Here is a 22,611-nt window from a genome sequence, read left to right on the forward strand (position 1 = left end):
TCTTGTTTTTGAATCTGAGAGGCTATCATATGGAAGCACCGCTGGATTTAGCTCCATATCTCGAGTTTACTTAGGAGGCTGCTGTGTGAACACAGATGGTCATCAATACATTTTAGTCATTAGCATTGTTAGGCCCTTAGAAAAATGGCTCACAGCTTTCAACTCCTAATGTTATATGCATGCATTATTGAATTTGCTCTTTGCACTTACATTAAATTATGATCCCATTAGCAAGGAGTTAAATAGGTTTGAGCTACATTTGTGAACTACGTGGTTATAAATACACTCTCAGAGGTGGCTTCTAGCAGCTAAGCACTGCATAACTCTGCAAATCATTGCAGCTTCTTCTGTGAAGATGAGGGTCACTTGGACACTCAGAGTTTAGTAATGCCAACAGTCGAAGGGTATGGAAACAACTCTCAGCGGTCCAAAGGCAAAAATGTTTTAAATGACATAAATCTTATTCTGCACTCCTACATGCAGGAACTCCTGTGAAAAATGGGGAGGTAGAGCATTTTTAATGACTCCGTACACCTGTACATTTTAGGACATGTTTGGAACTGTCACAGCCTCCAATAGCTGGCACAGACAAGTAAATCCCTTCACTACATATATCCAAAGATAACTAGTTTAAAAAGAATGCAAAAAGCTACATGTTAAATCCTTCACTCAGCAAGGCTTCTTCTCTCTTTCTTAACTGTCAATTGACTCCAACAAACCTGTGCAGTGATATCTGTGCCTGCCTGCACATACTTCTTATGCAGAGTGATACTATGGCTTCTCTGAGAGAGGCTGGAATGAGACACTAGTGACTGATTACCATGACTACCTGAAGTAGTCTCAGTTTAAAGATGGACAGGAAAATGGAGAATATCATTCTCTCTCCTCTGGGCTGATGATATTCCAGCCCAGAAAGGTACCAAGAAGCAAGAATTAGTACCTTTAAAACAAGTGTTTAGATGCAGAATTAGGTGGCAGAAATTTTTCCAGCTTCATTTATGACCATTTCCATTTTCATTGCCTAGGTATTATATTGTCAGAGCAGGTTTCATATTACATTTATAAACTTACCATCCTTGTTCGTATATTTCTTTGGCTTTTTTGTGCAATCTTTTCTTTTTCTATACCCTACATATTGACACATATATCTATCCTTCCTAAGGACACCACTGAAGATCTTCTGGACTCATTAATTACCCAACCATTTGCCAGTTCAGTATCTCTATTCAGAAACAGAAAGTGCAGTCTTTTAGATCAGAGTATATCATCCAGTCTCTCAGATAGATAACACACTACACCATGGGTTTCTATCCAGAGTCATATCCCTAATTTAAACTTCTTTCTTATCACATCTAGGGTCACCAGATTACCTGGGGACATCATCTTGGTAATGCATTTACTAGACTCAAATTCTCCTTTTTTGCCCTGTAAGGAGCCTCAGCACCCCCACTTAACTCCATTGAACACAGCATGGCTCCAAGCTGCTTCATTTATTATTCTAAGTACTTGAGGACATCAAAACATTTAAAATAAACTTGGCAGTAGTTTTAATCAAAAGGCTTATTTATTTGGGTCTTACAAGAGAGATTCTGCATTCACAGAAAAAAATAAATAAACAATGGTATTCTAATCCTTAAGCTGTGCCCATGTATAAAGTTTGCCATTGCGAAGACAACACTGCTTCTTTAAAATGGCAGACCCTGAAATTTGACACCCATCTCCTGGAGGGGCTGTGCTGGACAGTGTGCACAGTGAGTCCTTTGTAGCTGAGTTAGTGTCAGGTATGGATGGCTGAAACAAGCAAATTTATTTTATCATCTAATCATATTTCCTTTGTAAATACAATTCATGCCAGGCTTGCTGGCACATATCTATGGTCACAGTTCTTGGGAGGTAAAACAGAAAGATGACAAACTCAACATCAGCCTCAGCTAAATATACAGGCATTTGTTTTGGAGTCTAATGACGAGAGTTCAATCTCCAGAACCCATGTGAAAGTCAAAGGACCTGACCACGTGTGTCAAGGCACACACACACACACACACACACACACACACACACACACTTTCAAGAATAAACATTTTTCTAAAAAAAATTAATTATCAAAGCCTTATACATTATTCTTCCTAAATTAAAGGATAATAAAGAAATGGCAGTCCCTATCTGTCCTCCACACTCAGGAGTGAGCATCCTGATACAGGTCAGGATTATCTTCATGTATTTTTAGAGATTCTGTAATTCACATATGCCCAAGCACGCACTCCACATCTGCTTGATTATCTACCCTGATAATAATTTTTATGACTTCCATGCCATAAAACATTTTCTTCCCCGGAGAACTTTATATTCTTGCCCCAAGCCCCAAATCTTAAAAAAAAAAAAAAAAAGAAAGAAAAAGAAAAAAGAAAAAAAATGGAGAATAGCAAGTTGCTTTCTTTTTGTAAATTTTTTATTAGGTATTTTCCTCATTTACATTTCCAGTGCTATCCCAAAAGTCCCCATACCCACCCACCCCCACTCCCCTACCCACCCACTCCCCCTTTTTGGCCCTGGCGTTCCCCTAAGTTGCTTTCTAAATAGTCTCTATTTCATCATTTCCATGTCTCAGGAAGATTCGTATTTAAAAAAAAAAAAAAGGACAAAATGAAACAAGAACACAAACATGTTGCTCAAACTTAACAGTGTGAAATTTTTAAAATGGAATTTTAGAAATAGGGAGGAAAAACATGGGGCTTGGGAATAATTCCCAGATCCCATCAAATTTCACCAGAAAGCCCTCCAGTTGACCAATGCCTCTCCCTTATGATGGTTGATGGTTCTGCTCAGCAAAAAGCTCATAGCAAGCCCTTCAGAGAGCGACTGCTTGGTTAATTTCCACGATAGAAATCTGACCTACTTTGTTCAATTCTTTCTGTTCTCTATTGAGGTGAGCACAATAAATATTTCTGACTTCTAATTCTCTCAGGTACTCAGTCAAAGGCCTGCAGTAATTGCTCCAGACTTTTCCCATGCGAAGCATTGCTGCATCAGAATAAAAGGCCTCAGCTGGAATACGCCCTTGGTAGATTGATAGTTATTTGGAGACTTGGGGTCCCTGAAAAAAATCATTATGAACATCTAAGCCAGAAGAGAAAAAATGAGAAGAGCTACCTACTCTTGTATGTTCTATGTTTCAGTGGCCAATGCATAGTAGAGAGTTCAATGTATATTCATTTGCCATTCGGTCTGCTCTGTGATATGTGGAGGTTTAAGCAAATTGCTTGACCTGCATGTGCTGCAGTTTCATAATTTGTGAAGAGAAGACCATAAATCTGCCTTCTTGGGGTAGCCACTAAACTTAACCAATAATAAAATTGACTAGTATAATTATGTAAAGGAACTAGGTTGAAAATTAAAAGCTAAGAGTTACCTTTAAAATGGTTATTTACTGAGGGAGGGGAATGTCATAAATGAGGCTACAAAACCAGGAGACTGATGCACAGAAAGAATCACAAGACATGCACAAAAATAAGGCAAGATGGAGGGTGATGGAGGGAAGAAAGAAAACATCTGACCTAGGAGGAAAAAATGCCATCCTGACAAAACCATCTAAAATGACCAAATGAATAACTAATTCTCCTTTCTTCAAAACACCAGTATGAGTGTGTGTGTGTGTGTGTGTGTGTGAATGTTTGCATGTGTGTGGGTCAATGTTTGTGTGTATTTGTAAGTGTTTGTGTGTGTGCATGTACACATGTGTGCATGCATGTGTGGGGGCATGTATGTGTGTGTGTATGTGTGTGTGTGGACACATTTAGTTGACTTGAGTTATGCTTCACAATACATCTAGTAAGCCAGAGGAATGGAAAAAGCTGTTTTAACCAAAGCATGTTTAATCTACCATTTTGGAAATGTAGTCTATTTCACAGCTACACAGAATAGCAGGAACTTTCTTCTGTTAGTACCTATCCTCACCTTGTTGAGTGGCATCATCTCTGATTTCTGATTACAACTTTTATGTTCCTTGGGTCTGTTACTGCTTGAAATGTTCATTTTTTTCCCTGGTTTCTATTTTGGAGTTCTCAAGAGCACATTGGTTCCATCCCAATTTTCATTAACACTCTTTCTTCCTCTCTTTCTTTCTCTTTCTTTCTTTGTTTCTTTCTTCCTTCTTTCCTTCCTTCATTCCTTCTCCCTTCCTTCCTTTCTTCCTTTCTAATCAAAAACTAACCTTCTAGAGGTGTGTAGTCTGTCAGAGTTCTTTACTGTCCTGAGTATCTCAGAGGACATCTGAATGCTCTAAAGCCAGCTTTCTCAGCCTCAGCACTATTGGTGTCTGGAGCCAGATGTTGCATTGTTGAGGAGGCTGTCCTATAATTATAGGATATTTATCACCATGCATTGCCTCTGCCCATTGAATGCCTGGATCATTCCCCCAGCCCATTTGTGATAACAAAAATGACACCAGGCATTACCAAATGTCCTCTAGAGGACAAAAGGCCCTGCCGCCACCCCCTGCATGAAAGCTATTACACTAAGATGACCTGCACTGTGAACTAGCTGTTCTGTGAAAGCTACTGGATGGCCCAAGGCAGACATAGACCATTTGTCTGAAGGAGAGCATTAAAATGCTGAGATACTAAGTCTGGGCTTAGGCAAGTGTCTATGATTGACAGCCCAGAATAAGCACCTATATCACAACAAAATTCATTCATTCGCCAAAGCAATGCTTATAAAATGTTTTGTTGCAGGACTCTTCATATTCTTAAAAACTATTGCAAAAATCTAAAAAAAATTAATTTGTTTCTGTTATATCTATTTATATTCATCATGCCAGAAATAGAATTTAAAAGAATATATTCACTGATTTATTTTCAAATTAACATAGCACATGTTAAGATAAACAATATACTTATATGAAAACAATTCTATTTTCAAAACAAAAGTTAGAAAATTGAAACCAAGTCGGGCGTGGTGGCGCACGCCTTTAATCCCAGCACTCGGGAGGTAGAGGCAGGTGGATTTCTGAGCTCAAGGCCAGCCTGGTCTACAAAGTGAGTTCCAGGACAGCCAGGGCTGCACAGAGAAAACTTATGTCAAAAGAACCAAAAATGAAAAAGAAAATTGAAACCAGCCTATATTTTTGCAGATGCCTTAATATGTAGCTTATATTAAAGCATGGGATTATCATTTCTACTTCTTCATTCAATTTGTTATGATTTCACAATAAGGCAGCCTCTGAGAAATTTGTATATGATGAAGGAGTAATAGTGAAAAGGGCAGTTTCTACCTTCCATCACTATAAAAACCTTCAACTTCACGGACGAATGAGAGGGTTTTAGTGATGCCCCGACGGGTCCAGGAACACACTTCGAGAAATGCTGCTCTAAACCCACACCGTTTACTTTTATCGATCTATGTCACTTAAATGCTTAGGAATATCTTCTAAACACAGGGTCTCTAGAGAATGGAACCTTCTGTTAACCCCAGTGTGGTCATTTTAATCAGGTTGTTCTGTTCCTAAGACCTAATAAAAGCAGCAATTCTGAACAGATTGAATGAGGTATTTTTAAGAATGTAGAACCTTAAAGGAGAATGAGGCCTGGTAAGGACACAATCAAAGAGCAATGAGAAGCTACTAGACCTTTTGCAATGAAAAGGGAAGATGGACGGAAAGGATGGATAGGCCCATTGAGCCCAGGTCACCCTTATGCTATTCGGAAGCATCTTCCCTACATCTCAAGGCAACTTCCACAATGCTGTGTCTCACACCAGAACCTGGCTCAAAACACAACCCTGGGAGAGCAGTGATGGTGATGTCATAACAAATAATGAAGAAGAGAAAGAAAGAGATAGACAGTGAGGGGGGGGAGGAGAAGACAACTCCGCATTGCTTCCAGGGTCATAGATGGTCTTGCTGACCTTTACAATAATCTAAGACAACTTACACTGCCAATACTGTCTTAAGGAGGCTAGAAATTTTGTGTACGCTTTGTTGCAATTCTGGTTAGCACTTGAGAAGCCTAGGCTTTTGAGTGCTGATGGAAAAAGAAAAAACTTGTTTAAAGTATAAAAGGAATTCAATTTCCATGTAAGACCCAGAATGAAGATATTCTGAATGCTATGATCTACACTAACGAGAGTGTCACCTCCTTGCTACTAAAGGTTTATAGCTTTTCAAATCCTGAGTACCCTGAAATTGCATATTATTTTTAAATGACGATACATATCTCAGAATATCTCAAACAAAGATGGTCCCTCTGCCCTCAACTGCAAATGGAAAAAAAAAGAAAAGTGTTTTGGGAGCTGGTATGACAGGGGTCAGATCATTGTGATTATAGGAAGTCTTGTCTGTAAGCAGATATGTTAACAGATCCAACTTATCTAATATAAGCTAAGAAATGTTATAGTGTGTCCATAGTTACATAAAGTTGTGTGACTTCCTCCTTTAAAGCCAGTGGCACTAGACCAACGCACACCACCCTGGCAATACTGTTCGGCATGAAAGTGAACAGTTTAGTGCCTCATCATAAAATTAGGTAACCCCATTGATACAACACATTTTTGCCCAAAGTTATTAAAGAGACTTTGTTTCAAATTCAGTAGCTACAGGAAGAACACAGGGTAGTGGTTACTATTTCTATCTGACAGCTGAAGAAATCTCTCAAAAATCTTTGTCCTAGGACCAGTAGGGTTTCACACATTGTGCCCAATGGCTTCAAATATAATCAGTATACATTAAGTACGTAATAGACAACAAAGAAGTGAGCAGTAACATAGCGCCCTGAAGATGTATTAGTCGCTTACTTAAAGAGTTTTATCAAACTATTCCTCTACAGTCCTACTCAACAATGGCAATGTCAGTTTGCCATTTTACACAATGCTGTACTAACACTCCACTTCGAAACACTTTAGTCCACTTTCTGAGCATCTGACTTGATTGCAGACACATCAGAGAGAGATGCAGTCAGCAACTCAGAAACATCTCCTTGGCCTGTTTGTAAGCTGCTGAAAATGCTCCTCAACAAAAATGTCAAGGTCTACATCGAACTTCTAATGTTAAGAGTAGTGTGTGCGTAGGAATTGGAATGTATGACTGTCGCATGAGAATACGTGTAAAGTTCAGTCCTTTAGGTCATTTTCAGCTGCGCAACAGATTTGTCTAATAGGGGACAATTAATTCAAAGGCATGCTGTTTATACAGGAGCTGCTTTCTGTTCAGATTCATCCATTTGTCTTGGTCCACAATAATACAAATGTTTCCCTTTCTGGCCCCATCCCCCTCCCAACCCACCCCCACACCCATAACTTGCTTTCTGTCTGGAAGTACAACAAGACACCCGGTTAGATCAAACCTAACACGCCTCCGTCACAAAGTTACTGCAAGCTGCCGCCGACCAGTGTCACTTGAGGGGAAACCCTCCTGACTATACACACAGCCTATCTGAGGAGTGCCTTTTTTTTCTATCCTCATTATTTAACAGTGTGTGCCGATTACTCAAAGCGATATGGGCAGGCCCTGGTAAATATAGCGTTGCTGTAGTGTTAACTTTTTATAAGGTAATGCTCAGGTTGCCTGCAGTGTCTAAAATTACTCTGTGGCCAGGGCCCCCTGCTTTATCGCTTTCTATAGTTTTAAAGTAGTTTGAAGCTTGAATAACATAAAATAACATAATATAATGTTATTTATGTTATTTCCCACGTGAAGAACGCCTGTAAACCTTGCAGTATTGAAACTCAGTGAACAAGGCATCTTAGACAAGCTGAAAAACAAATGGTGGTACGATAAGGGGGAATGTGGAGCCAAGGACTCCGGGAGTAAGGTCAGTCGCTGAAGGTCTTTTTGTACTGATTAGCAATCACATTTTGACCCACTGTTTATTTTCTACCCCCAAACGGCTTTCCTTCCCAACACACACGCCCTGCCACAGTGGGACCCCTTCATAACACCAGCACTACAGGACTAAGGCAAACAGCAGCCTCCTAGGCCTGTCATGGGACATCAACCCATTGTGGTAGAGATCTATTACGATTAGGGACTCGATCTGGCTTGATGCATTTCCAATGCTGTAAAAGAATGAGCTGTGTTCTAAAGGGGTTTTACTGTAGTTCACATTTCGAAAGTTCAAAGAGAAAATATAACAACCAACCTCAACTCAAAATATATATACATATATATATGCATATATACATATATATGTGATCCAGCTGTGACAGTACTTTATCTTAATCTCTTGCAGTGTCAGAGACTGTCGTTGTAAATACCATTGGTTATTAATATATTATGTCTTTGTCAAACAACAAAGACTGGTCTCTGTAAGCAAAATGACTAGTTCCCTCCCAGCAGCTGTCATAGTAAATTCAGCCATCGGTTTGGATCTCAAATCTCATTAAGTCTGTCACACTTTTCTCTTATAAAGGTGTCATTTGAAAATCTCTGTATGTAATACTTTGAAAATGTAGCCGCATGCTCCTTAAGGGTACACACTGTCAGGATTAACATCACATTGATAAGCATGAAACACTCTTCCCCTCCTCCTTCCTGTCCCCTTCGCTCCCCCAAAGAAAGTTCTTTTTAGTTTCAATTTTTTGCCTTTTCCTTTTTCTGAACTAATATTGTGGTATCAGTTAATTCATTTCATGAAACGCCACTCATTTTCTCCATGCAATGAACCATTTTGCTACTGGGTTTCTACATCCCATATCAGAGAATTCGGGAAAACTTCAACACATGGAACTTAAAACTTCTGTTGCTGCTACAGATCACACAGGTTATGATAAAGGACCTTTTGCCCCATTCAGTGCCATGCACATATACATATATGGTGGCAGAAGGAGGGTTCCAGAAATTGGCCCATTTCTTGATTGACTATGAACTAACTACCCTTGCATATAGCCTAGTGGGCTACCTGAAATGACCAATGTCCAATAAGTGAAAGAAGTTTTTACTATCACCTACCTGTCATTCATTCTAGAAAAGTGACTATATGTAAGGCTGTCATGGACATGAGGCACCCCCACATCCCTCCCTAAATACAATTCAAGTTGGCCTTTTTCTTATAGGTATAAGGTTGGCTCCTGTGAAAATAGAATCAGAAGAACATGGCCATTTCAGTATATCAGGGCTAGTATGCTGAACCACAGCACTAATGGCCAGCAATAGCCATCATCTGTCCACCACGTCATCATTTAAATAAGACGATCAAAATTCACAGGCTTCAAAAATTGGGGATTCTCTTCAACTCCTTTCAGCAGCAAAATGGTTACATTCCCTCTAAAAAGACTACAAAATGCTATTTTATTTTTTTTTCCAAAGAAAGACTCCTGGCCCTTGGTGTATCCTACCTCAAGGTAGGGCTCAGGACACCAAGTTTTTTCTTTCCATTGTTCAGCAGTTCAGTTTTTGCTTTTTCATGCAGGCAGATAGCTTAGCCAGGTTTGCTGTTTGACCTGAAAGTCACTGACCGCCTTCCTCAATTTTTCCTCCATCTGAAATAGAAAGAAGATAGGTATAGCATTTTTTAAATTAGTCCTATACTCCCTGGAGTAAAACTTTAAAATAAGCTGAACTCTTTTTTTTTTTTTTTTTTGATTTTGGTTTTTGGTTTTTGTCGTCTTTTTTTTTTTTTTTTCTTCAATGGTCTAGAAAATCTTTCTGATTTGTGTGGAGCCAATTTTGGGCACCATGGACCCTCCTGATGGCTCCCTTAAACTTTCAGGAAGATGGAGTGGAGCCAAGTCTTTGTGTTCTCTTGCTCTAGCAGCACCAAGACTTGCTGCCCTGATTTTGAACTTAGCAACCAATACTCCACAGGGGCAATTTATCAGTCACTGAGAGGAAAGAAGAGTTAACTCTTTTTACACAACCCCCACGCCCAAGCTAAATCCCCACACAAGAATAGAAGAGACCTCACCTAGTATGTTGAAGATGAATTAAGAAAGTCTGTCACAAGGAAAACAAGGGAGAAAGGGGTACTGTGGGGCAGAGAGGGGAAAGAGTGCTTCAGTTCCCAAAAGAAAAAAAATGTTCCATTTGTAGAGAATATGTCACAGCTCAACTCTGGGAAATGGTTTGTGTTTGGGCTGGCAGAGGGATACATTCTGCTTGTGTTTACTCTTTGTTCCCCTGGACAAATGATGTCTTATTTTGGTGGCTGAACACTATTAAACATTTGAAGATACTAAGAATGAAAAAAAAAAAAAACGGACATTGAGGTGTGAGATTCAAAACAGTCAACGGAAGCACAATGTACCATCTTGCTGGTCATTGTGAAACCTAAGCCAGTTGCCAGAGTTGAGTCCTAACACTTACACAAATGTTTAGTTATTTTACAACTTAGAATTGCCCTATGCTGTTGTGATGTGTTATGATGTCCTCTTGCCTTTGTTTTCCTCAAGAACTAATCGCCTTGTTCATTTTTCTTAGGACAAGACCAGTGCTCTAAGCCTGAGCAATGTGGCAGGCGTGTTCTATATACTTGTCGGAGGTCTGGGGCTGGCCATGATGGTGGCTTTGATAGAATTCTGTTACAAATCACGGGCAGAGTCCAAACGCATGAAACTCACAAAGAACACCCAAAACTTTAAGCCTGCTCCTGCCACCAACACTCAGAATTACGCTACATACAGAGAAGGCTACAACGTGTATGGAACAGAAAGTGTTAAGATCTAGGGGTACGGTTAAGGTCTAGTAAACTAATCAGCCTTACGTTTGTGTGTGTTAACCTTTTTGTTGTTATTCTTTCCTGTTTCTTACTTTGGTTGGATTCTAGCATTGCCTCTTTGCTACTAGTTAGTTATCTTTAAACAATGATTGTGTTCTCGTGTCAGTGGTTGGTGCTTTTCTAAAAGCATAACTGGAATTAAGTTATGGTCTGTGACATGAAAGGAAAAAATACATTCTTAAGCAGTATTATTCAATGCAAATATATGTGAGTGACACGTGTGACCCACATGAATAACATTTAACTGTTAGTTACAGAGTTAAAAATAAAAGAAATGCAGTTAATCTTAATCATGCATTTCATTGAAGTCAAGATACCCAAAATATTTCGATTTGTCACTTACACAATAATATTGAAAATGAATGAGATGTTTTATGTTCTTTTATTTATACTAATCTTTGAAATTTGGGGTGCTTCTATACTTAGGGAATACCCAAGTGATACTAGCAACATGCCAAATATTTAGTAGTCACATGTGCCCATGGCTGCCATGTTAGACAGTATAATTCTAGAGAAATCAGATATTCTGGAACTGAGGTTTAAACTAGGAAAAAGAAGCAAGGTCCTGCCACCTCATGTAGGGAAGTCCTTCCATGAAGAAGTAGTGGTTGTTTTAATTAAGCAGTGGAAGCATGAAACAAATTTCTTAATTTTGAGTCCCTTTGTTATCCCTTCCTTGGAACTGATGGTGCTCAGGTAAGTAAGGGTCTAGGTTACTTGCTGGTGACCAAATCAAAATTAATACTTAGGAAAACCTGACTACCAATAATGCATCTAAATTTAAAGGCAAGCATGGATTCAAATAATGCTTCCATTCTACAAGTATATAAAAGGATAAAGTCTTACCACCTTCCAAGTACATTTGCCTTACTGATGTGCCTATCAAAAGTAGAACATAACAATTAGCAACTTCCTATACCTTATTTTAGCTGGCTAACTTTAACCCTACCAGTAAATGTCAATATATTCCAATTTCTATATGTTGACCTTCTTATATATAACCTAATAAATCTAAATTTAGTTAATTTTTAAACATTTTATCCAAACAAATCATTTGTTATTACCATGGAAAACATGATCTTACTTGAAGAAGTTGCTCGTTGTCCTGTTGTCCTGTAGACTGCAGCCTTCAGCTACTACACACTCCGTACAATGAACTAACCTGTTAACAAATTGTTCCCACTAGTGAATGTTCAACCCATAAGTTCATCTGTCATTAGCACTATTAGCATGTAATCAGTTAATGTTCTCATGTGCTAGTGCTTTGAGTTGATGATATAATTCAGTTGGGGGCATATCATTTGCTTTTTTTTTTTTTTTTTTTTTTTTTTTTGTAGGACAGTACAGGAACAATTTCAATCTAGCATAATTACTGCAAACCCCAAGGAGTTGAAGTCCAACTATTTAGTACGCCTTAAGAATATATAGCAGTTTTCCATGTTCTGTCACATCTATTCCCTGGGTTGTAATAAAAATCGATCAGGCAGTATTTCCCCTCTGGTACCTAAAACTCAGATACAACAAGTGGCTTGTCTAAAGCTATTCAACTAGGTAGTGGCAGATTCAAGTGTAAAGTGAAGCCTTTCTTCCTCTTTACTAAACCAGACTTACCTCTTCCTGACTTCTCCATCTATAGCCTGATAGTCTTCAGGAAATTTGAACCCTTAGTTAGATTTTGTCAATTTGACAAGAGATGATTAGTTTATTACACAGCTGTCCATGCAGGCCATCGGATGACTCAATAGTTTAGAGCACTTGTTGCTCTTGCAGAGGACCAGTGTTCAGTTCCCAGCACCCACATGGCAGCTCACAACCAACTGTAACTCCAGTTGCAGGGGAGTCAATGCCCTCTTCTGCCTCCATGAGCACTGCATATATGTGGTGCACTTATATTCACGCAGACAAAACATGTACAAAAATAATTAACATATATTATTAAAAACCATCTTGAAAAAGTTTGTAGACCCTCCATGCCGTACTTCTTATGCACTGCACTCCATATACTCCATACAGACACACACACACACACACACACACACACACACACACACACACACATATGTATATATGTACATATATGTGTGTGTGTGTGTGTGTGTGTGTGTGTGTGTGTGTGTGTATTGAAAACTACAGTTAGCTTCTTTGGCTTCTTCAGGAATGTTTTTGAAATCCATCTCATATGCAAGGACACAACAAGCCTGTAATTTCGAGAAAGTTCCATTTTTCCTCTAGGTCTATACTATTCCATCCTATGAAATACTGTTATTTTCCAAGGTATCAAGATTCCTTAAATAGCGTATATGTAGGTATTCTTTGAGTGGGTGAAAGGTTGAGACAGGAGCTTACCTAATAACCTAGAATGAGCTAAAACCCACAGAAATCCCCCTGTCTCAGCTTGAATAGTGAGATCATAGATGTGAGCCATCAGGTCCAACTTGCATAGACATTCCTGCTGGAGAGTTTTTTCCAGCTTAAGGGATCTTGAAGAAGAAACAAAAACTAATTTTATGTCAAGTGAAGAAAATTTTTTTGAATAACTGAGAGGGTGAAGTTCTTTTTCCTCAGAGAGCTTTTATCTGAGTACCAGTGCTGTTTCCCTTCCTACCATTTAAGAGCAGGAAACAGTCACTGAGAAGTCAAGTCACTTTCTTAGAGTTATGGGGCCAGATAAGGCTATCCCATTGGCAAGAAGAAAGAAAGAAAGCAAGGAAGGAAAGGATGGAAGGATGGAGGGAAGGAGAGAAAGAGACAGAGAAGAAGAGAGGTGGGAGGGGAGGGGAGGGAAAGAGAAGAGGAAGAGAAGGAGAGAGGGGGGGAGAGGGAGAGAGGGAGAGGGCAAGGGAGAGAGAGAGAGAGAGAGAGAGAGAGAGAGAGAGAGAGAGAGAGAGAGAGAGAGAGAGACTCTGGATCTGGGGGAGTACCAAAGAAGAGCTTTTCCTACTTTCATGTTAATCTTTTGGCTCTTTGCATTCTCATACATATGTTAATTCTAGGACCAGAGGTAGATAATGATGTCATTCATTCAACCTAGCTTCAGGGTTCACTCAAGAGAAAACATGAATGTTCTGTTAGTGTACAGGGAAAGGTGGCTGAGAAAGGATGTGAGCCAACAGGAGACAGACTCAGGAGCAAAGAATCCCCTGCATCTAGTCGAGGCCATGAAAACGAGGGCATTATCAGCACCCTCTCAATCGGGCCCCTAATTTCAAGGCAAAGCACCTATAGATGCCAAGCTGTTTCATGGGTATCACTGCTTTTGCCTGTTTTCTAGAATGTGCTATCCCTTTAAACTCCCTGTGTTACTTTCAGACTTTAAACACTGAGGTTGAAGGTATTAAGAGAAATGAGCAGTCCCCAGTCAAGGAACAAATAATAATCTTTGTCCTCATGTTCAAAATGGATTTGAATTCAGTAAGCCAGACCATTGTGTACCCTCTGTCCTAGGTAAACAATCCCTGTCACATCTGCAATCAGAATATACGTTGCAGTGCATTTGTCCTGACTATATTAAAATGCCACTAAAGCTTTCTAACATACCTACACCTTGAGTGATTAAAGTCTTGAGTTAGACTTCCTGCATGTTAGTAAAATCCATGCATATGCTAGAAAACCACCCTAATTAATCTATTCCAAAGTACCTGCACCCAGTTGAAAATTTTAACCAGACCTATTTCCTACCAAACTGGGGGTGGAAGATGGCCCCAGTAATGGCAATTTAAGAAAACAGTCACTTTTTTTGTCCAGTGTCAACAGAGCCATTAATAAATGTCTTGGTTCCCAATAAAAGTCCATTCATACTACAATGTCCCCTTGCCTTTTGCAGATCCCTTCCCACCGGAAGCATGCAATGAGAGGAAATCACTGAAAACGTGGCTGCTTCAAGGATCCTGAGCCAGATTTCACTCTCCTTGGTGTCGGGCATGACACGAATATTGCTGATGGTGCAATGACCTTTCAATAGGAAAAACTGATTTTTTTTTTCCTTCAGTGCCTTATGGAACACTCTGAGACTTGCGACAATGCAAACCATCATTGAAATCTTTTTGCTTTGCTTGAAAAAAAATTAAAATAAAACCAACAAAAAATGGACATGCAAGATTCCAGTATGCGAAAAAAATTCTTATTAAAAACATTAATTCAACAAAAGCCATTCTTTGATACCACTGCACAGTATACGAAACCATGTTCGTTAACACACACACAAACACACACACACACACACACACACACACACTCACTTATGTATACACATTCACACATACAAATTTATTCTAATTCAGCAAAATAGACCCATCTTAGCTAAAAGAAATAATTCCTCCTGATTTAAAATAAAAGAAATCTGTCTCCCAGTGTTCGGGCAGACAGACTGGCATTTCTTCTAGGATCTGCTGATCAGATGTTTTTGGTATTTCCTGTTGGTGGTGATGTTCTGTGCACCCTATTTCCTTTTGATGTTGCTGAATTGTGTAAATCTTTAGAATGTAAATGTGACACTTAAGAAAATTCAAATGCTTTGGGAAAGAGACTGAATGGTGACTTAGTGTTCTTGCAATGGTTTTGTGACAAAAAAAAAAATGTTTGGAGAACTCCCCATAGTGGAGGTGAAGGGATTAATAGAGCCTTTGAAATTGACATCTGTGTGTAGCATGGGGCAGGGCACTGTCAGGCTTACCTCTCGGTGCTTTCCTAAAACGGATCCCGGAGCTTTCCAAGAAGCCTGGAATTACAGCCCACAGATAGATCTGTTTTTCTTAATTCCGTGTGCATTTTAAGTCAATATAGCTGAGTAGTTGAATAGTAAGCACTGAGGTGAGGGAAGTGCTGCCTATTCTCCCAGACGTGTTTGGAATATCTTTCTCAGAAACAACACTGTGTTTAGCTCTGCTTTCTCTGCTAAGTATGCCTAAGTGTACAACACGGAGACAGAACCGTGTTGCAAGGCAGGCCAGTGGGTTCAGACCACAGTTCTCAATCTGACTTTACTCTTGCTAGGTCTGTTTAACCAGCTGTTGCCTGTTACCGCCTGCCTGTGGCTCTCCGTCAGACTGCATGTGTCCTTTTCTAGTTTGCAAAGACTAAGACGCATTCCTAAACCTATTGCTAACCTGAGGGACCTAAGCATCACTCCCAGGTCCTTGCTTGGAGCAGTTTCTCTACTGAACTGAAGATCGCCCCACTGCTCCATGGGCTCTCAAGTAACTAATTGCAAACCTGCTGTTGACGTCATCAGACCAGTCAGAGGAAATAGTCTCCGCTCACTAATTACCTCCTATATAACAATGTATGCTTTCTGTAGTTCAGTAGTATGCTCTCATCAGTAACGTGCATTGGAAAGTTTCCAGACTGTACAAATTAGGAGCCCACCTTCATTTCCCAAGTGTGACCCTTAGATGCTTAGTTGACTCGCGCATATTTGCTCTCGTCTTTAGAAAAGAAAGGAAGAGGTCTCGTTCCAATGAAACATTTCTAGAAAGGTGTAATATAAACTTTCATTCCAGAAAGTGTGTCATAAGCAAATAACTCACCTGTCAGATTTTAAATGGTATTGAACACAAAAGAAAGCTGTTGTGTTTTGTTTTGTTTTCATGAAACTGTGATTTTTCAACTTATGAATGCTATAATGTCCCAGTGCGGGAAGCTAACTCTGTGTGAATATCAACTTGTATAAAACAAACCAACTGACCTATACACAAACATTTTTCATAGGCACTGTATAAAGAGAAATGTATGTTTATTGACTCAAATCAGTTTTTCAGAGAGGAAACTTTACTGAGATGAAGAAGCGGGTAAATTGGTTTGTTATTTAAAAAAAAAAAAACTTGCATGTTTAAAAAAATGTTGATTGCTTCAAATTTCTGCTATTAACTTCAAGCTATGGGAGTTTGGCGGTAGTCAATTGAGGATTTTTTTCCATTTCTTTTCTTTTTGTTGTTAAAGCTGTACTTCAGTGAACAGAAAAATTGCCAAGCAAACTAATGGCCGTAAAAGTGTAAATTGCATGTGTGGGCATAATTACCGAACCTCATTGCCATGAGGTATGTACAAAGTTTTAATACATTTTGTAAATAAAATTGTAAAGAAAGCATTCTGTCTCTGCACTTTGACTAGCTGCTTGCTGTATACTTGATGCAGATGCCAAGAAGTCATTATTCACTAATTAACTTCTCATCTGAAGCCCAGCCAGTGCTCTAACAGCCTCCTCACTATGAGGATTGGGTTTCTCCCCATCCCAACTGCAAATCAGTCAGGGCTCAGACTCAGGGCCCTTCAGCTACACTGAGCCATCCTCCCACATTTTCCATTAGTTTGACTTGCCTTCTTTGCCCCAGCTAGCATCCTTTAGGATTCTTCCCCCTCCCCCACTGGAAACCCTTTGAATTGAATTGGATATAATTGAATAATCAAGAGTCACCAATTTAGTATTGGTGGGTAAAGAAAAAATGCAGTGGACTATACTGGTCAAGCCTGGTTTGTAGTTTCTGGGGTTTTGGGGGGGGGTGGGGGGGTTCAAGACAGAGTTTCTCTGTATAGCCCTGGCTGTCCTGGAACTCACTTTGTAGACCAGGCTGGCCTCAAACTCAGAAATCTGCCTGCCTCTGCCTCCCAAGTGCTAGGATTAAAGGCGTGCGCCACCACGCCCAGCCTGCTTTGTAGTTTCTGAACATGGACTACAACTTCATGTAACAAATGAAGCCAGTTAAAGACAGAGCAGGTCTATCCGGTTGTCACCCTAGAAAACAGGGGCTGCTGGTAGAAGGAAAAGAGGGGTATTTTTTTTAAGAGGGAGCAATTCAAGAAAGATGCTAAGGAGATAAAGGTAGAGACAATTAGGGAACCAGTAATACAAATTCTTGCAAAGGAAGAAAAATAGAAATGGGAAAAGAAGACTTTCAAAAAAGGCTGGTCTAATCAGACTGTGGACAACTTGGCCTATAGGTTCCAGAATAATTACTACTGCTTTCCTTTTTCTCTGAATTGCTGATTACCTGTTATATGACTAATGCTTTTTTAAAAGATTTATTTATTTGTATTTTATGCATATGAATGGGTTTTTCGCCTGCATATTCTCAGCATGCACATGCCTGATGCCTCAGAGACCAGAAGAAGCATTGGATTCCCCTCTAGAACTGGTTTATAAACAATTGTGATCCACCAGGTAGGTGTTGGCAACTGAATCTGGGTCCTCTGAAAAAGCAGCAAGTGCTCCGAACAACTTGAACCACCTCCGCAGTGCCCAATAACAAACCCTCAACTGCTTTCTTTTTCTTTTCCTTAGTTAAAACACATGTAACAGTCCCACCAGCAGATTGATTATTTGGGGAGCAGATTCGGTGACAAGAATAGATGATCATCACCTTGGGGTGCTGATAAAAGCAGATCAAGTATTAAATGATGGCCCCAATTTTTTCAAATAATAGTTTTCTATTTTAACAGGACCTCTAATTACTTCTCTCTAAGAAGAAGCTAATCTCAGGTGTTGTGCCCATGAGAGTGATGCATCATTTTCTGGGATGGGGGAAGGGGGAGGCAAAAGCCCTTACTTTTCGTGATTCTCAATTGGACCCTATGTAGCTCAAAATTATGCTTACACTTACCATCCATGTCTATCAAAAAGACAGTGAGCTTCAAGTGCCTCTTTTCCCCTGAACACAAATGTAAAATGACTCTTGAGCTCTGCTTCAGTTCCCATATCGTATTAAGACTTCCATATAGGGGCAGAAGAGACGGCTCAGAGGTTGAGAGTACTGGTTGCTCTTCCAGAGGACCTGGGTTTGATCCCCAGTACCAACATGGTAACTCACGGCCATAAGTTTAGTCCCAGGGGATCCAATGCTCTCTTCTGGTCACTCCAAGCACCAGGTATGAATGTTGTGCATAGACAAAACACACATAAAACAAAATGAGGGTTTTTTTTTTAAATGACTGACATCCAGTCATACTCTATCAACAGAATAATCTTCAAACAGAAGAGGTAAATTCTTTAAAGGAGCTCTTGGTGAAATCATGGGCAAAAGATAGTATAAACTGCCAGCCAGCCACTGGACAGGGCAAAGAGTTGTTCCTTACCCACAGAGATGGACATGGAGAATGAACTAAGAAGCAAGAAGCAAACATTCCTCAGAACTCAAATTCAATCAGAAGACACATTAACATGCTATTTCACAAGGACTGTATGTAACCCAGGGACAGCCAAAATCTATTACTAATAGAAGTTAATCTCAAAACTAGAGCCAACTTTTCAGCCTCACTGAGTTATTCCTCTATCTTGTCCTTACCCTGTTGGACTGAGCTTTGGGGGCAAGAGTTTAGTTACATATCATCCAGTAGACATGAAACTCAACAGTCGTCCACCTGCATACAATTCCAGGGAAACAGAATATAGCATTGTATCAGGTACTCTTTCCTGACCCTCAAGGCACTAGAAAAAAATATATATTTCACCTCTTTCATTTCATCCTGAAGAAAGGGTTTATTCTTGGGTTAGGATGGTGGGTGACAGTAAATATTAGTGACACCTGCCTCCCGATCTAAAAGTGCAAGGACACACCTTGCCTATCTAAGACTTGCCATCATAGGCAAGCCCATTTACCCTCAGCGAAGTGAGTGGTCACTTAGAACTCTCCAAAAGCGTTGTCAGGTGAAGACAGAGGGAGGCAATAAAGGATCAGTCAGTGTCTCAAACCTACTGTCACATCCTGAAACATTCCCCCCCCCCCCGCCCTCCCACACCCCCTGTACTGGAGGATTTCAGGGCTTATTTAAATGAGAGAAGAGTCCCAAGCTTTCTGATAGCCATTGTCATTACAATCAACATCACCAGTAGGGTGATGAGAAGAGATAAGCTGTCTTTTTCTGATCACTGGATGAAGAGTGGGGAGGGAAACTTGATTCTTACCCTCAAGGTCTGTAGTCTTGGTGACAAAGTAGATGATCAAAAAGAATCCTCATCAATTCATGTGCAATTCTCTGCTCATAGAAAATGTCATAAAAAAAAACCAGAATAAAGAACTCTTTTTTGCCCTTTCCTTTACACTTGCTCTTCCTAAGACAGTCGAAGGAGTAAAAGTAAATACCCTTTCGTTTCTGGGAGGCCGAATCTTACTTAGCACCAAGCACCTGTAAGCATCCAGCTCCTGAGAACCTCAGAAAGACCACTTTCCTGCCAGTCTGCCCACCCACTGAGCAAAAGGGGTTTGCCTATCTGTTGAGCATGTTATTCTAGCTACAGAAGTGTAAAAGAACCTATAATGACAGCCTAAGAAACAATCCTCGCCCCATGCCAACAGCTTTGGCACAATTAAGCCCGCAGAGTCTTCCATTGAGCTTCACTCCTGTAGTCAAACTGTTGATTTATAATGTTCTTAATAAATACTCATTAAAGCTGAATAAGTCAGTTAAACTTTAGTGGCAGCTCACAAAAAGCTTAAATATAGGCAATATTGCAGCCTTCTTTCTTGACCATGCAAGAATTTCCCTGAGAGACCTCAATCCCTCTCCAAATATGGGCCAGCCTTCCAGGTTTTACATGTGTCCACACTTACTGCATAACTTCACAAAAGCTTGTTGCACTCTCCAGTTCTATTTCCTCAACTATGTCTGTATGATTTCTGCCTCCCAGTTCTATAGAAATGTCCCTCACCAAGGTCATTAATAAACTGTAATCTGTATTAAATAACAAGGCATGGTGAACTTTCATCGATGAGTTAAATCCAGGTCTCTGCCTGTTTTGGTTAACAAAGTTATACTGAACACACTCATGTATGTGTTACCTATGACAGCTTTTATCATCATACATGACAGAGACGATTACATGCAACACTACTTTTCACAAAATCTAAAATACTTACTAGCGTGTTTATAGAAGAAGTCTCCCAGTGCCTACTTGGTTCATTTGATGGCCATTATCTGATTGGATCTCCTTTAGGAATTCAGTTCTTAGAAACTGAGCACGGATATGCCAGCAAGATTTTACTGACAGGACCCTGATATAGCTATCTCTTGTGAGGCTATGCCAGTGCCTGGCAAATACAGAAGTGGATGCTCACAGTCAGCTATTGGATGGATCACGGGGCCCCTAAAGAAGGAACTAGAGAAAATACCCAAGGAGTTAAAGGAATCATCAACCCTATAGGAGGGTCAACAATATGAACTAACCAGTATCCCCCAGATCTGTGTCTCTAGTTGCATATGTAGTAGAGGATGGCCTAGTTGGCCATCAATGGGAGAAGAGGCCCTTGGTCTTGCAAATATCATATGCCCCAGTACAGGGGAATGTCAGGGCCAGGAAGTAGGAGTGAGTGGGTTGGGGAGCAGGGCAGGAGGGGTTATACAGGACTTTGGGGATAGCATTTGAAATCTAAATGAAGAAAATATCTAATTTTAAAAAAAGAAAGAAACTGGGCATGGAGACAAAATTATAGCACTTGGTAGCTGTGGTGTAAAACCTCAAATTCAAGGTCAGCCTGGAATTCTTGGTGAGACCTGTCTCGAGAAAAGAAAAAGAAAGCATCTGTAATTGATGTCTTTTAAGACATTTTCTATTCAGCATCAAATTGCTGAGCTTATAATCCAGATGTCTCCCAATGTTCTTACCTATTATTACACTAACGAAATAAGAGGTGAAGCTGGGATTCAATGTCATGTGTATCCAATAAAACTTTAGATGTTTTGGCATTTCTTAACCTCTCCTATCTCTTCACTTATAGGACAATACTCTTTTCCTGCTTTTCCTCCTACCTGGCTGCTGCTAATTTGCTACTAGGTCTACTATCTCTTCTTTTATTTTTATTTATTATTTTGGCTTCTGTGTGTTCATATGCATGCATGCAAGATGTTCACATATAGGTGCACATATATGGAAGTCCGTGGTTGATGCCAGATATCTTCCTCAATTGCTTTCTGTTCTAAGGCAGAGTTGCTCACTTGAATTCAGAGTTCAGTGACTCACCTGGCCAGCTTGCCCTAGGGGTTTTCTGGCTTTGCCTACTGGACTGAATGCTGAGATTATTGTGGGTTGCTGTGCCTGGCATTTACATGGGCCATATAGAACCTAACTGAGTTCCTCATTTTTGCAAAACAAGTACTTTATCCACCAAGCTATCTACCCAGCTCTGTTCTTCTAGCTCTAAATGTCAGTGTTCTTGGGACTTCACAACAATCCTCCTTCCTACTCTGAACATTCTTTCTGGGAAATACTGCACAGTTTCTATATCCATCTATCTTATGAAGCCTCACAAATCCTTATTTTAAGTCTCCCCTAAAGCTCTAACCCAGCCTATACAAATGTCCAAGACCCCATTACTTGAATTATCCCATAAACTTATCAAACTCAATAATGCCAATGCAGGAACTATTGTATGTTGGCATCCATACCCCATTGTGATTGGAGATCCTTCTAAAAGTGTCTATCTTGACTGTTCATGGGAGCTTAAGTACAAGGAAAAAAAATCTAAGGGACTTTAAAATTGGTAGATGTGACAATCTGAGGGAAACAACCTTTCACCCAAAAGCAGAACCCACAGAATAATGGCAAAAGAACCCAAATGGGTCAGTTTAACAACGTGGATAGCTAGAATGTGGAGTGAAAAGTGGAGGACGATTTTTGAATCTTTTGAATTCCAGATCCATAATGTGAAAGACGGTTAACACTGATTGTCAGTGGGACAGGATCTGCAGTTAGCTAGGGGACAAGCCTCGAGGCAGGCCCGTGAGGGATCATCTAGGTTAGGTTGACTGAGGTTGAAAGAAGCACCCTAACCTCCAAAACAAAAACTAAAACCAGAAACAAGTGAGCGGAGCATATGTTCTCATCACGCCCCACCTTCTGACGGCAGACGTGTATGACCACCTGCCTCAAATTTCTTTTTTTTAAAACACTGATTTATTCTTTATTGTGAAGATTTATGAC

At 39.9% G+C, this 22,611-nt stretch overlaps 1 protein-coding gene across 7 annotated transcripts in view; it reads left to right on the forward strand.

The window, feature by feature from the left end:
* The window catches only part of Gria3 (glutamate receptor, ionotropic, AMPA3 (alpha 3)), a 277,783-nt gene extending 260,995 nt beyond the window's left edge, over positions 1 to 16,788 (forward strand). For 3 of the 7 annotated variants that reach the window (NR_104053.2, NM_001358361.2, NM_016886.5), the window contains 3 exons: positions 7,688 to 7,802; positions 10,406 to 10,653; positions 14,527 to 16,788. Coding sequence is in view for 6 of the 7 variants with exons in the window: in NM_001358361.2 (NP_001345290.2) it covers positions 7,688 to 7,802; positions 10,406 to 10,651 (361 nt within the window). In the remaining variant the exon portion in view is untranslated. Of the gene's footprint in view, positions 1 to 7,687; positions 7,803 to 10,405; positions 10,665 to 14,526 lie in introns of all 7 variants that reach the window. The other 4 variants (XM_017318546.1, NM_001290451.3, XM_017318545.2 and 1 more) reach the window with 3 other exon arrangements.
* The last annotated feature ends 5,823 nt before the right edge of the window (positions 16,789 to 22,611 follow it).

This window comes from Mus musculus, chromosome X, assembly GCF_000001635.26.
Source record: "Mus musculus strain C57BL/6J chromosome X, GRCm38.p6 C57BL/6J".
In the NCBI taxonomy this organism is placed as follows: domain Eukaryota; kingdom Metazoa; phylum Chordata; class Mammalia; order Rodentia; family Muridae; genus Mus; species Mus musculus.